The 14,722-nt window shown below is 42.9% G+C and overlaps 1 protein-coding gene across 1 annotated transcript in view; it reads left to right on the top strand.

Moving 5' to 3' along the window:
• The first annotated feature begins 1,177 nt into the window (after positions 1-1,177).
• fam20cb (FAM20C golgi associated secretory pathway kinase b) overlaps positions 1,178-14,722 on the top strand; it is a 61,213-nt gene continuing 47,668 nt past the window's right edge. The window contains exons 1-3 of the mRNA XM_079657039.1: positions 1,178-2,336; positions 2,811-2,986; positions 6,266-6,344. Coding sequence (XP_079513165.1) covers positions 1,831-2,336; positions 2,811-2,986; positions 6,266-6,344 — 761 coding nt within the window. The 5' untranslated portion in view covers positions 1,178-1,830. The remainder of the gene's footprint in view (positions 2,337-2,810; positions 2,987-6,265; positions 6,345-14,722) is intronic.

The following is a 14,722-nucleotide window of genomic DNA, read 5'->3' as shown; positions in this document are numbered from 1 at the left end:
CTTGCTTTTATGTCAGGTTATGTGCTTCGTGTGGTGGGCAGGTCAGAGGTCAACACAGCAGAAAAGAGTAGAGTCATTATATTTGTTCTCTTTTGGAAAGCGCAGCACTGAAAGATGCCTTGTGGTTTTCATTTCATGCAGCCTTTAAACATTATTGAAGATGCAATTGGCGCTGAGTGGCAGCAGTGCAGGATGGAACTGGATCCTCAGACTGATGAGCGCTCTAATAGGCCTGTCTAATGTATCATCGATGGATTGACTGCCGTCTCCGAGGAGACATTTCAGAGGGATTCCAGGAGATGAATTTCAGGATTGAAAAAATAAAACCGCTTGGCTGCTGAGTGTGTAAAGCCAGGCGGAACATTGGCAGAGGCGGGAGGAGTACTCAGATCCTGTACTCAAGAAAAAGTAGAAGTACCAGAGTGTAGGAGTGTTACTCAAGTACAAAAGCATTGGCATATAAATATACTTAAAATACCAAAAGTAAAAGTAGTGATTGTGCAGATTGGTCCATTTCAGAATAATATATATGATATATTTTATAATGATTGATCATTAAAGTGTTCTCAAAGCTGGTAAAGGTGCAGCTAGTTTGAATGACTTTGTATTCGTGCAGCTTGTGAATTTACTCCAGGTGGAACTAAAGTCTGATTTAAGAGTTGATTATATTTCACATCATTCATCCACATCTGTAAAGTAACTAAAGGTGTAAAACAAATGTAGTTGAGTAAAGTTCACTATTTACCTCTCAAATGTAGTGGGGTAGAAGTAAAAAGCAGTAAAAAATCGAAATACTCAAGTAAAGCCCACTCAAAATGGTACTGTAGTACAGTACTTGAGTACATCTACTTAGTTACTTTACACCACTGAATGTTGGCCAGTGGAAAGACGCCCTCTTCTTGCTTAGCCGGGATGTGCAGGGAGGATTTATTCCAAGAGGAATACAGACGAGCAAGTTATATGCTTCACATCTCTCTCTCTCTCTCTCTCTCTCTCTCTCTCTCTCTCTCTCTCTCTCTCTCTCTCTCTCTCTCTCTCTCTCTCTCTCTCTCTCTCTCTCTCTCTCTCTCTCTCTCTCTCTCTCTCGTTCAGCCAATCTGCGCACAGTGACGCTGCGCAAAAGGCTGGATCTAGTCCTGGCTTCATCATCATATTTAACACACCCACCCCAGATGCACACACGCTACAAGAGGTGCATTCTCCTATCCCGCTGTAACTCCTGCCCTACGGGAGGATCTGCTACCTGTGCAGTTTATTCCGTATCGGCTCGGGTGATAAGTCGATGTGACAGAGATATTACGCATTCTGGATCGGCGAGGTGGATGAGAGCACAGACTACTTTTGCGGGGACTTTCCCGAAGAGCATTTAAAAATGTAAAGGGCTTGCACTTCCCGAACGCTTTCCCCCAGCTGATCGAGGTTGGATGGTGCACACTCTACGACACGGATCCTGCTTTTGGAGTAACTTACTCTGTATTCCTTTTGAGGTATTTGGTGGAGATCTGCGCAGTGTAGATGATGTGGTTTGCGCACATCCACCGCTGGTCTGAACCGACTCACCGCGTTTTACCTGGGCGCTCGCGGATGATTTTGCGCTTCTGAAATCTCCTGCGCGCACTAAAGCAAGACTCAGATGTTGAACAAATATAAAAAGGCTGAACACTGAATCCTCTACTGAAGACGGCAAGCGAAGATGTCTCCTACCTGTTTAGTGTGTATTTCATTAGATTGGCGTCCAGTCTAATAAACATCATCAGCGATGTAGTGAGCCTGTTCATCTGCGTGCTCATAATTTGCAGTAAATATTCACATCTGCTCAAAAGGGAGACCATGAAGATGATCCTCCTGCGCAAATTCCGGGTTTTGATCCTTATGGTGTTCTTGATTGCGTGCTCCATGCACATAATGATAGACTTGTTACCAAAGCTGGAGAGGCACGGGAACAACGGCTGTTCGTGCTCCCACACGCCGAGCGAGGAGCCTCAGAACTGGGGGAAACAGGGCTGGCCTAACAAGCACACGCTGCGGATCCTCCAGGACTTCAGCAACGAGCCCAGCTCCAATGTTTCCTCCCACTCCCTGGAAAGGATCCCGGCCACAGGAGACAAAACACAGGCTCTCAGGAGGCTGGAGCATCTCGGGCAACGCGCAGACAGAAAGAGACATTTCATCCAGGACGTGAACAAAAACATGCCGGTGAGGGGTTCAAGGTTGTCGGCTCTCTACGACCACCCCTTATATAAAAGATCCTCGCCAACTCTGACCGACGAGGACACGCTGTTCAACGTCAACACGGACCTCAGATTTGACCCCAAAGCTGCAGAGGATCAGGCATGGTAAAACAAAAAGCGTTTAAAAGTCTTAACATAATCAACTCTAATGCAAAGTGTAAATAAACATTTGGGAATGTAATCACACATTTATAGGCTTATGTTTAGTTCTGTGCAATCACAGTAATGTAATTGTGCATCTGTTGCACAACACCTGTCACTGTTTACATTATGCTGCCTCCTCTAATTGGTCGTTTTGATTGAGAATTCTTGGGATGATGAGTCATTTTTTAAGCTTTTTTTCCACTCTGAATTGCTTATTTCCAAGCCATTTATTGACAAATCTTTGGTAAACACAAGATTTTAAGTGGTGCTTTCTGCTGGATTGTTCTGGGGAAAACTCTAGCTGTTGTTTAAATCACCTAATAGACTTTTCGACTAACACTCCTATGACAAAATCATAGTTTTATGAGTCGAGGACAGCCCAAGTTTACAGAAAAAAGTCACATTCCCATTCCTCCATATCCTCTCCTCACCCAGGAATACCGAAGGCAACCAGGAGGAGTTCAGCCCAACAGGGGAGCTGACGTCTGACTCCTACCCCAACTGGCTCCGCTTCCACATTGGGATTAACCGATACGAGCTGTACTCCAGGCACAACCCGGTCATCGACGCTCTCCTAAAGGACCTGGTCAGCCAGAAGATCACCAGCGTTGGTGAGTCATAAGAAACAGAGGGAGGAGGAGGGGAGGGGGGGGATTACTGGATGGCAAACAGCAGTCAGCAGCAGGAGGGCTTCAGTGCAAATGGAGGGTCAAAATTACACTTGACTCTGAAGGCACCAAGCTGATACTGCAGAGATGAGTTTGCACTGCTCTTATGTTGTCATGGTGTACATTTCTGGGTATTAAGAGGATATAATTTGTGTTCATTGGACACCAACTGGATGTTTGATAGTTTACCTTCCCCCGCAGCCTATAATAAAGATCTTCGTTTAGGTTTTAAGCTACTAAGTATTTCAGTCTCTTGATCAACGTTGCTTGTCTACTGAAGTACACAGATATTGGTTTTGCTCATGGATGTGTCGTTTTGGTTATCCAGTCGCTAGGTGTGTCTGTTTGCTGCACAGAGGTCAAAGTGTAAAGATATGAGAATGTCAGCAGTGTTGTCTGTTTGACTGAATCTCAGCCTTGTTGTAATTTATATAACATTTCAGGCCAAATCTAAATATCTGTGGAGCAAAAAGGGCAGCATAGCCAATATCCATTAGTTTTCATCAGGGGACAGTGCCCACATGTTACAAACAGTTTCCAAAATGATCAGTCAAAACTTACTGTAAATCAAAAGAAAGCCAAAGGGGAACAAGTACCTCTAATGTAACAGGCACTGAACACGTGAACACATACACTACACACTCACACACACACACGAAAGTATGCATAAAGATGGAAGTCAGCTGCAGGCTATTGCGACAATCTCATACGTGTGAATGTGCTCTGCCTGCTCCCTTCTCATGCTTTACAACTGGCAACACCACAATCTCCTCTCATGTATCCCCACAACACGTCACAGCAGAATATATCAGAACACCCGGTCTCCATGCAAATCACACAGCTACACATCGAGGTTTGATCCGAAACAAACGCTGTGGCTTTATCGTTTGATTGACGGTGAAAACAGCAGAAAGCCTGCGCTGCACACAGATACCTGACAGAGCTGAGTAAACCACACTGTCGCAGTTATAAGGAATCTTTTTTTTCCTATTCCAAGAGAGATTGTATTCCTATTTTGGTTCAGTGCAGCTCCCACATTCCAAGAGTGCTTGTCGACTCAAGGTCGCTCTATCTTGCGCTCGCTTTGAAAAGTGATTGCAGATTTCATGTTCATCTGCCAATCGACAAAACTGTTCGCCAAATACTTATACGGGAGTAGGATACGCTGTTTTTAAAACTGGCACCCCAGCGTTGTTACTCTATGAAGAATTTCCTTCCTTCATTTCTTGTTTATACTCAATTTGTTCCCCGATTTTCTCCCTCCTGCTTTCTGTCTCTCGGGCTGGGTGGATAGAGGAAGCCTTTCCCAGCGTCTCTAGCCAGCTAAATACATGGTGGCTCAGTAATTATAGAGCTTTAACACAGGCCTGGGGCAGAATACCAATAGAAGCCAAAAGCAGTCGGTTATTATCTAAACTCAAGGATAGGAGTGCTCCAAAGTATTATACGCTCTAACCTCAGCAGCGTTCATCAATAAGGACGTAGCGTGCAAAAGCAGCAGATATGATACATGTGATACACATTATTTGTTGGGACGAAGGGAAACATGTTTTGACAAATACAGTTTCCTTATTGCAACATGTTATTTTCATGGTTCATATCCACAGCTCCTGTCTGTTACAGTTATATTTGCCTTTATTTAAAGTCCCTCCAAAGATCCGCAGGGAAATCTCTTCGCACAGAAGCAGGTGAGGTGAGACGGACATTGATCTTTCCTCTTGTAATTTCTCTCTCTGTGAACATGTTTCTTGTCCTCGTGATTCCCATATGTAAAAATAAATGAGAACATTGATTGAGAGGCTTGCTCTTTGGCAAAAGGCCACCAAAACACGGCTTTCGATCGATCAGCTGAAAAAGAGAACAGCTGCTGCTCTCCCTTTTTTTGAGAATTTCGCTGTAGTTCAGCCCTGAAAGATCCCGTCCCCCAGCCCCATGAGTGCTTTTAGAGTGCATTATAACATGCAAAAAGGGAGAAAACAGGAAGGATAGACGGATGAATAGGAACACAAAGGGACAGAGGGAGATTGAGATGGACCCTCCGGAGAATACACAGAGAAAAGAGTAAACAGTAGAGGTACAGTGAGCGTCCTTCACCCCCTAACACTCTCTTCCTATCAAACAAACACTGTAACATCAGCGCCACGACACACACAAACACATCTACACACAAGTGCACATACACAGCAGTGTGCTTCACCGAGACTGCACAGGAAATGTTTCAACCTTTGTGCGTACTACATGTCTCTGAAATGTGAAACCAATGTCAGTCAATACTACGTTTAGTTCAAATAAACATAATATAGTTAAATTTGTGTATGGATATTTGGATGGTGTCGTATATCTTGACTTATTTATATGACATAATGTCTGTTCTTGTGACTTGTTAATCAGTTTAGATGAAGTAATGGAACCTTATGAACATATTTTTCTTTGGCCGTGCTTTTCATTTTTATCATACTTGTTTGACAGTCTACGTTTTTTGCTTTTACAGTGGAATTTAAGACCATGGACTTGAGTTTTATTGAAGCACGGTTCAACGGCTTGAACTCCACAGCCTAATAGGGCATTTTCAAGATAAATATGGAGCTGCAATTACAGTGAATTCGTATCAAAAATATTGTGGCAGATCTTTAAATGTACTTGTTCCAGCTTGTCAAAACAGAGAGAAATTATCATAAATTCTAATTATTACGTACAAAAAATTACTATTTAAAAAGTCTCTCTGGGTTGATTGAATTTCTGCTGTTCAATGTTTCTATTTCCTGACCTCGTATAATCGTTCTTTTCAGTGCGGAGATGCTTGGGAGGTTAACAAAAGCTAATAGCTACAGTACAATGACATTTAAAAAAAGGCTAAATTGATTGGGCCAAAGCTGAACACTGGTTAAAAGATTGAAGGCAGTGAGTTATAATATTCAGTTATTCATTTTGATTACAAAAAATGTATTTAGCTAACCTAAAATATCATTAGATTTGCTAGCTTGATTCTTGAAGGTCAGCTAGGCTAACAAGCTAACACCACTGGCTCTCTAGCTTATCAAATCTGTTAATTTTTGTGTTTTAAAACGAAACTTCGGCAAGTCAATTTGTGTTAAACCACAAACTGTTAGCCCATTACTTCAGCTATTCTCTTAGGTAAAATAATGATCGTACTGTAAAATAAATATGCACAGTTTGGGTGATCTATTGTTAATGGCGGTGTGGTCTGTTTCCCTTCAACAGCAATGAAGTCTGGAGGCACTCAGCTGAAGCTCATCATGACCTTCCAGAACTACGGCCAGGCTCTCTTCAAACCCATGAAGTAAGTGTCCTATCTGTTTAAATAAGACTTCCCACTATCTCCATTGTTGCTCTGGTTAAACTGCGTCCTCTTCGTTCCTCCTCCAACAGTGTCAAGTCCACTCTCTTTAAGAAAAAGCAATCTCTTTCGTATCTTGTTAAAGCTTGGGTGCCATTTCAGCGTAACACACCACCTATGCAGCCTTTTACCTGCAACGACTTCCTTTTCACATCCCACCACCCACTCACTCCCCTCACAACCTCCATCTCATTTCCTCAATCTCCTCTCTGGCAATATCAAATTGCTTTCATTTCAGCACAACCTTGATGTTCAACTGAAGGCCGACATCATTCTGCTGTGTCAGAGCCAAAAGTTGAGTAGGCGTTTCACCTCGCACGGCTTTAAGGTGACACGGTGGATCTTTTAGTGGCCATGTTGGAAGTCCTTAGGCGCCGATTTGTTATTCATCTGATCAATTCTCTGTGTTGTTATACATATTGTCAACACCTGATTTGCATGCTCGCTTTCTACAGCTTGAAATGGTTTTAACCCAATGAAGCCCAAACCCAATTTGGGAACCATGACTTTTTCACTTTGTATTGAATGTTAATTGTTTGTGTCGACAGTTTAAATGTAGCACTTTTCAGCCAGATGCTAGCTTTGGGTTTTGTGAATATTGTTCGTTTGGTAGCCCTGGTCAGCCCACTTTTAGTTATTAAATCAAGTGCTGCACGATATTGAGAAACCCTCAGCGTTTTTTCTCGTGTTCCTTGCTCAATTTCAGGTTGTGTTCGACAGTTTTCTTTGGTTTGTTGTGTGAATTAAGAGCCTGCATGTCAGTCAATAGCAGCAATCACAGCGTATCAAAGAACCCTTTCATCAGAGTAAATTATGTTATATTAGACAGACTTCCTTCTAGATTATTAAAGGAAAATAAGACCCGAACCATGCAAGTCTTTCTTTGTTATAGAGCAGCAAAAAGTTGTGATCCCATGACTTTGTATATAGCGCCTCAGGCTGGATTGCCATAACATTTGGTAAACAAATGTGTTTCCCTTTTATGACATAGAGAAATCACGTTGCTATTCATCATTAGGTCAATATTTGAATTTGTCCCTTTTATTTTGGTCATAACCACGTATCTACATGCCTCAGTTTCCATCAGTGTTAATGAGCATATGTCAGCATGCCAACACAATTAAAGACATTGAACGTGGATGATATTAAGCGTGCTAGCATTCGCATAGACCAGGGGGGCCCAATACGTCGATCGCGAAGGTAGTGTTGGTAGATCGCATGGCATTGAAAAAAAAAGTTTAAAAATAAAGTTACCCTATCATCCATCCTTACTATGGAATTTGCCACTTGATTGACGTACAGGTAAGCCAGTCTGAGATCTCATATTTTCTAACACGCAGTTCACCACGCATGCGCCAGCCAGCTGCAAATCACGAGCTGATTAACTAGTTAGCCTTCCAATTTATACAATTCAACTAAAGAAAGGGTATAAGGGGGGCCTCACCTCCTCAGCTGAAGCGCAAATACGGCACAATAAGTGTAAACGCGCCACAGTTTCTCCGCCGCTTCGAGGTCCCCCCCCCCCCGCTCGTCGTGACACACAGGGCCTCACCACATGACTTTGGGCGGGGGTGGCCCTGTAGGTAGATCACTTTGACTTGATCATTTTAAAAGTAGCTCCCAAGCTGAACAAGTGTGGGCACCCCTGGCATAGACGATAAGCATTGTCACTGTGAGCGAGCCCCACTGTCCCCACATAAAGCCTGATGTCATGCATTTCTATACATTGGACAATTCAACAGTCCAAGGTACAAGTTAAGGTATGTATTTTTGGCTTATTGCCCTGCCGTGGCTACAGGCAGCTGCCTCTCAGGTATCACTTCTGCTCACCTTGGGGCTACATAATGTTATCTTTCTGGAGCTGGTTCTCTAAAATGGCGCCAAGATATAATTGGAGTGAGCTTGATGATCCAACACCTCTGTTCCTCTCCTCATCCTATTCCAGTTGTGATATGAGAATATCCAACCCGGGGACTACAGTTTATCATTAAAGTCTCACATAAGGAGGTGAAGAGGAATGAAAGCAACACCTCCTTTCCCTTTGTGACAAATCTTACTTCGGCACACCCTGTAATACACTTGGGCTTAACTTGTAGAGAAGATAAGTCTACCCAGTCATAAAGAGTGCCCCACTGGTAGACACCGTGGAATATTTGATTAATTCACATTTCCTTTATCCACCCTGTCATATTTACATGATAACACACCCCAAGAGAAGTGCTCTTTACTCCTAATCCCTCCTCAATTGTTGGATTTGAAAGTCACCCGTCCTTTGTTACGGTGATTGTAATTTAATTGTAGGTTAATGGTTTTCAACACAAGTCTGTTGTCCGGCCCCTGCATGTCAGCATGGAGAGCCGGGTTAAGCCTGTGGATGATGGTTAGTGAGGTTTCACTGTGAGAGGAAGAGCTATTCAGAGACTGTTGTAATTACTGCTTCAATCTTACCACCCTAAGTCAGGCCAGACGCAACAAGCCTGAAATCATCCTGACAGGTCGGGGAGAGGAGGGAAGAGATGTAGAGTGCGAGATAGGAGGGGAGCAGAGGCGAGGTAGCGAGGGCTAGAAGAGAGATACGAGGGTGAGGAAGAGAGGCAGACGGGGAGAAAAAAGTTGTCGATACACGCACACAGTTGAAATCCGCAGATTATCTCGGTGCCCCGCCTCGAATGTGAACCCAGACGGAAATGTGAAATGCCATTTCCTGAGCAAGCGTGGCGATGGGGTTGGATGTAAATCTGTTGCTTGACAGTTGTAGGTTTTTCAGAGCCGCCGTGATGTTTGATAATCCTAAAAAAACCCGGGCAAGAGTTTTCCATTCCCCTCCTGCTTGAATGCACTTAACTTTAACAAAATAGGGCAACCCATGCTGTGCTCATTTGGACTGCAATCAAGGTCCTGACAGATTTGCAGTGTCATTCCGGCTAGATATGTAATTTCTCTCGTGGAGATCACACATGCTCACACACACACACACACACACACACACACACACACACACACACACACACACACACACACACACACACACACGCGCACGCACGCACGCACGCACGCACGCACGCACGCACGCACGCACGCACGCACGCACGCACGCACGCACACACACACACACACACACACATCCACTTAACACCCAACATCATCTCCTCGTTTCCAAATGTGCTGGTGTGTATCAAAGAGACAGAGGCTGAGAGATCAAACACTTCTCCGGCTGTGCTCTTCTGCTCGGCTCCTCTCAACTCTAATGCAAATGTGTGCCAGGCAATCAGGCATTGGAGGCAGGCAGGCAGGCAGGCGGTGTCTGGGTAACGATCGACCCCTCAAACCATCCATATCTGTGGAAGCCTGCAATCCGGCTGTCTCTGTTTATCGCTCCCTCTGTCTCTTTCTCATTCTTAGTATTCTCCATCATTCCCCCCCCCCCTGTCTTCGAAACTCTATTTGTTTGTTTTTCTCTCTCAAACGTTCTTTAATGAACGCTGCAGATGAAGGAATCCATTAACAGGGTTGCTGTATTGATCCTTTTTTTCTCAACGAGAGAGAAAATGATCAGCTGCTCTAGTCTGGGCCTCTGTTTCAGGTTTCTCTGTGCATTGAACAAACGGAAACGTGGCTGTAATTAAATGTGTTATACGTCAACACATTTCACATAACTGTATTACGTTAGTTCAAAAAAGCAATACTATTAAGTTGAACCTAATGTGTTTTTATTTAAACTTAATATCATTGCTTTCAACTAACCTAACACAGTTATATGGAGTAGAATACTCCTTGATTTCACAGTTTACATGACAGAACATGAATCAGCTTCTCCTGTATTGAGACACCACTATGATGTAACACAGATGAATCAGCCTACTGAAATACTGTCCTAGGTTCAAGACATGGAATAAACCCACTGTTAGCTAACCCTTATTATGCAATGTTTTTAAGACCAAGTTTCTGGTGGGATCAGAAAGGCTTTGAATGATGGCGCAAACCTCCCACCTGATGCCCAGCCCTGTGTTGCTTAAGTAGACAGGTGAAAACCTCACAGCAGTTTTTCTCTGTCACAACAACTGCATTGTAACCTGAACGAAGCTACGTTGGGTGATTAAGCCCAATTATCATCTTCATCATCCTCTGCTTCCTGTTATGCTGCGACTGGTCCTGAAATAACCCTGAATTTGCGGCATTTCCATAATTCCTTTTTTTGTTCCACTAAAAACCAACACTTTCTGGTTGGGAGCATTTACTCAACATTTGTTTATTTTTTTTGCAAAAGCATCCAAAATAAACAGCTCGTAGCCCTTTTGGGAAAAAAATTGACAGTGACTTCACCTGTAAAATCTACCTTTAACGGCAAAAGGTGAAACTTTGGTAGAAAAATAACATAATGTTCTCAATTGTATCAATTGTTTAGTTGTATGGTGCACTTACTTTACGCTGTAGGGTGTAGGCTAGTGTTAATTATTTTCAAGTTGAATATTCAAAAATACTGGCCAAAGTCACTGGCCAAAACAAATATGAGAAAAGCAGATAATGCAGTATGATCAAACTTCTTTACGGAGGTAGTACGACAAAAGCAAATAGAAATCTGGTTCTTATTTCTGTATTACCTTAAATAATGATACTACAACTTATTTTTTAACATGTTGAATGTGATGATTCCTCTTCATTCGATTCAAGCCTGATTCAGTCATCAATCTGCACTTTTCTCCATATTTACTTATTTAACTAAAGAGGTGAATTTGAATATATTTAAATGACTGTGTCGTCTGCATACATTTACTTCTTGACATTTACAAATAACCTATAATACATCCTTGAGGGACAGCTATGAAACAAGTTACATTTCTGTCAGTAGAGTTGTGTTCCCAGCTTTTCCTGTCAGGCTGTGTTTGCCCTTGACAACCTCAACCAATCACAAGGTTAGGTAAACTGCTATGTTGCATGACAGCTGAAGCTCTGGGCAGAACAAAAAGTACACTTTGGACTCACTGCTTACTTGATGCTACGTTGCCAGAAGGTTCACCAATTACAACCATTTTTGCCAGCAGCTTTGACAAAAATGACAACAGCTTGAGTCTGGACTCTGTAGTTCTCTGGAAGAAATACTTTAAAAAGCTGCAGTCCCTTTGGGAGGAGCACTCCAGCAACATAACATTTTGTACCCTCAAAGGCTTACCTTCAAGTTCAGATAATACTAATGCATGTAATGTGCCTTTTGCTGTCAGATATGTACCTTTTAGTGCAATGAAAAGATATGCATGTAACAGCTCAAGGGCCACCAGGACCCTGTGGTACAAGTTACTCTGCGTACCAGAATAGACCTTTTGATTCAGACTTTCTTTGTTTTGTTATGTCTCTTCGTTTTTCCATCATTATAACTTCTTGCCATCGTGATCCCAGGGAAACATGATTGTTATTATGTTTACAGACAAAATATTCTCCGAGCTCACAAAGCCCATAAATGATGAGCGCAGATGATCTGCTTAAGGAAGGCGGGGGAAGAAGCGATGATTGATATAATGGCGTTCTTCCGTTCCTTCTCGCTTCCAATTAATTGTATCTCCTGTCAATCAACCGACTGTTGACTCAGTCACACGCAAATCAATCCGAATTTTCCTCGAAGAGATATCTGCTCTCCCCGCTGAGCGATCCATATCTGAGCGCAGTCGGGTCCATGAGTAATTTTTGATTGACACGTCGTGGAGACAAGAGAGGGCAGCCACAGAACGTCACCTCTTCTGTATCAATAACATATTGACAGCAGCACAAATAACAGCCTGGAGGAAATGTCTGTGTTAAATGTAAAATATAAGTGGGACATTGGCTGCATTCGAGGGTGGATGTGGGGTGTCATCCAGCTGCATCAGCCGTGGGAGGTGAAAGAATAAGATTGAGGGATCTTTGTCTGAGGATAGTGAGGGCATGTCTCAACAAATACCCTTATTATCCTCGCTTGAAGCCACCCAGATCTGTCCTCCAACGAGACAGAGCGACCGATAAACAGCAGGACAATTCAGCGATTGTTCCCGAACAAAAGAACGCCAAACAACCCGACCCCTCTGTGGACTAACATCCGTTTTTGCCCCTTCACTTTTTGTATATATTCTGGTTGTTTGTTCGTCAGCGCGTGTGCACGTCCGCTTGTTTGCTGCAGGATATTGTATTCACAAGGTCTCCCGTGCCTACGCTTTGACTTTGAGTCGGGAAGTGAAGGGATGAACTGCCTCAGGACAAGTCATTCAGAGCACAGATGATGAGTGCAACTCTGTTTGGAAAGAAGAGGCAATTCACCGCAGCGCAGTGGCAATGTCATAGCTTTGGGGGGGTTTGAAAGTGCCACGTTAACCCCCAACCTGCTGGACCATATATCAGGGAAGCTGCACTGAACCATGGCGTTTGAACACAACACTAATTGGATACATACAGCACATATAGTAATTGTATACTGTACAGGCTTGTGGCACACAAAAGGAAGCATATCCAGTATTTACATGAATTACATGCTTTTAATTCAAGTGCATTTTACATGTGATATAAGATGTTTTTTATACACAACGATGGAAATAAACATAATATCTTTCCAAGCTCAAAATATGATTCTGCTTGGACTGTAAAGTCAATACTGCGTGCACATGCTCCCCATCTTAAACAGAGGGGGTCATGAATAATAGCAGGACGTTATAATCGCTTGTAAACGCACCGGCTGACCTCAGGAAGTATCGCCGCTCTATTCATTTCTGTTGGTACAGAAAACAGTTTGAATAATTAATCTGAAATTACAGCCACTGTGAGATGTGTTATTTAGCAGCACTTAAGGCTTCGCGATGCTCCCCGGTTGACTGTTCTCCCTTATGTTACAATTGTTTCACAAGGGTCTTTTTTTGTGCTGATGAGGAAGAAAACGTGCGTTCAAGTGCTTGGTTTAAAAGACATTCACACAAGCACATTGTGCACAGTACAGTGAACACACTCACACATGTGCTTTCGGAGTGCACTATATGATATACATAGAGCCCCGAGGCTTTGTTATCTGACCCCCTTTACTGTCTTCCCTGCAGAGACTGTAACACACTGCAAGCCACTGGGATCATGTAGAGCACTGTGTTTTCCCTCGTGTGCAAAACTACTAAATCCACCCTGATGCTACAGGAGCCTTACACATGCAATGCTAATTAGACACTGAACAACAGGGCAGAAGATACCTATATTCACCCCCGAACAATAGTTGAGATGGCGCGCTAGCAGAGCTTTTGTTCTTAATGTCTGCTTTAATGACTTCCACGCCTGAAAAATGTGAGCAAAACGGATGTAATTTGCCAAGCAAGGTAGAGTCATTTTGCCATATTCACATAGTGGAAATGTGCGGAAAAATAACCCTGCTCAATGTTATGCTTGGGTAGAAAATAGCACAACTGTAATGATCAATATTGGTCATGCCACGGCCATTATTCATTGACCTGTTTACCCATGAGCCATTGCTTTGTATTCAACCCACGCCCAAAACAGAGTTGTTTACGTTCTCACTAAAAATAGAGTTGTGATTTGTGGGTACATTTTACGTGTCCCTGTACAGATTGGTAAAATAATGGCCAGCATTGAAAGGCTTAAATCACTCCTAAGGACTGAAGAAATGAACCACTTTTCTACACAGTATTTTTTACAGGACAAAAATAACTAACTGTAACATTAATTGTATGTTATGACTCAAAAGCAGCTGTAAAACACCCTATAATTAAAAGCCAAGGGCTAACCAGCCCACTGATAATAATCTCTTAATATGAGGCTGAAGTTTCCATGGTAATGGAAAGTAAGCAGTGCAGACCTATTGCCCGCCGTACTGTAGAAAAACATGTTATGAGCATGCAATAACAGAAGCTTAGGCAAATAATCTACGGTCTAGTGGGGATGGGGGAATCTGTGCTAATCTGTTAATGTACTGTTGGCGTGCTGCCATCCACAGTAATCAGCCATCATGATGTATGTAGAATGTAGATATTAGTAAGTAATGTGCTTTAACACCCAATGCCAGTTTTAATCAGTGTGGCTGAGAAGCACAATCGTTACGTTTGACAAGTGGATAAAACTCTCCTTTTTTGAATCACTTCTTAAAAATTCCACATCATCATCCATCAGCGTCTTCTCACCCCTTCCTCTCTCTGCATGGCTGTCTCTGTGTGTGTGTGTGTGTGTGTGTGTGTGTGTGTGTGTGTGTGTGTGTGTGTGTGTGTGTGTGTGTGTGTGTGTGTGTGTGTGTGTGTGTGTGTGTGTGTGTGTGTGTGTGTGTGTGTGTGTGTGTGTGTGTGTGTGTGTGTGTGTGTGTGTGTGTG

Source organism: Notothenia rossii (assembly GCF_949606895.1).
Source record: "Notothenia rossii genome assembly, chromosome: 11".
Lineage (NCBI taxonomy): Eukaryota > Metazoa > Chordata > Actinopteri > Perciformes > Nototheniidae > Notothenia > Notothenia rossii.
This window is presented reverse-complemented; position numbering and strand designations above follow the sequence as displayed.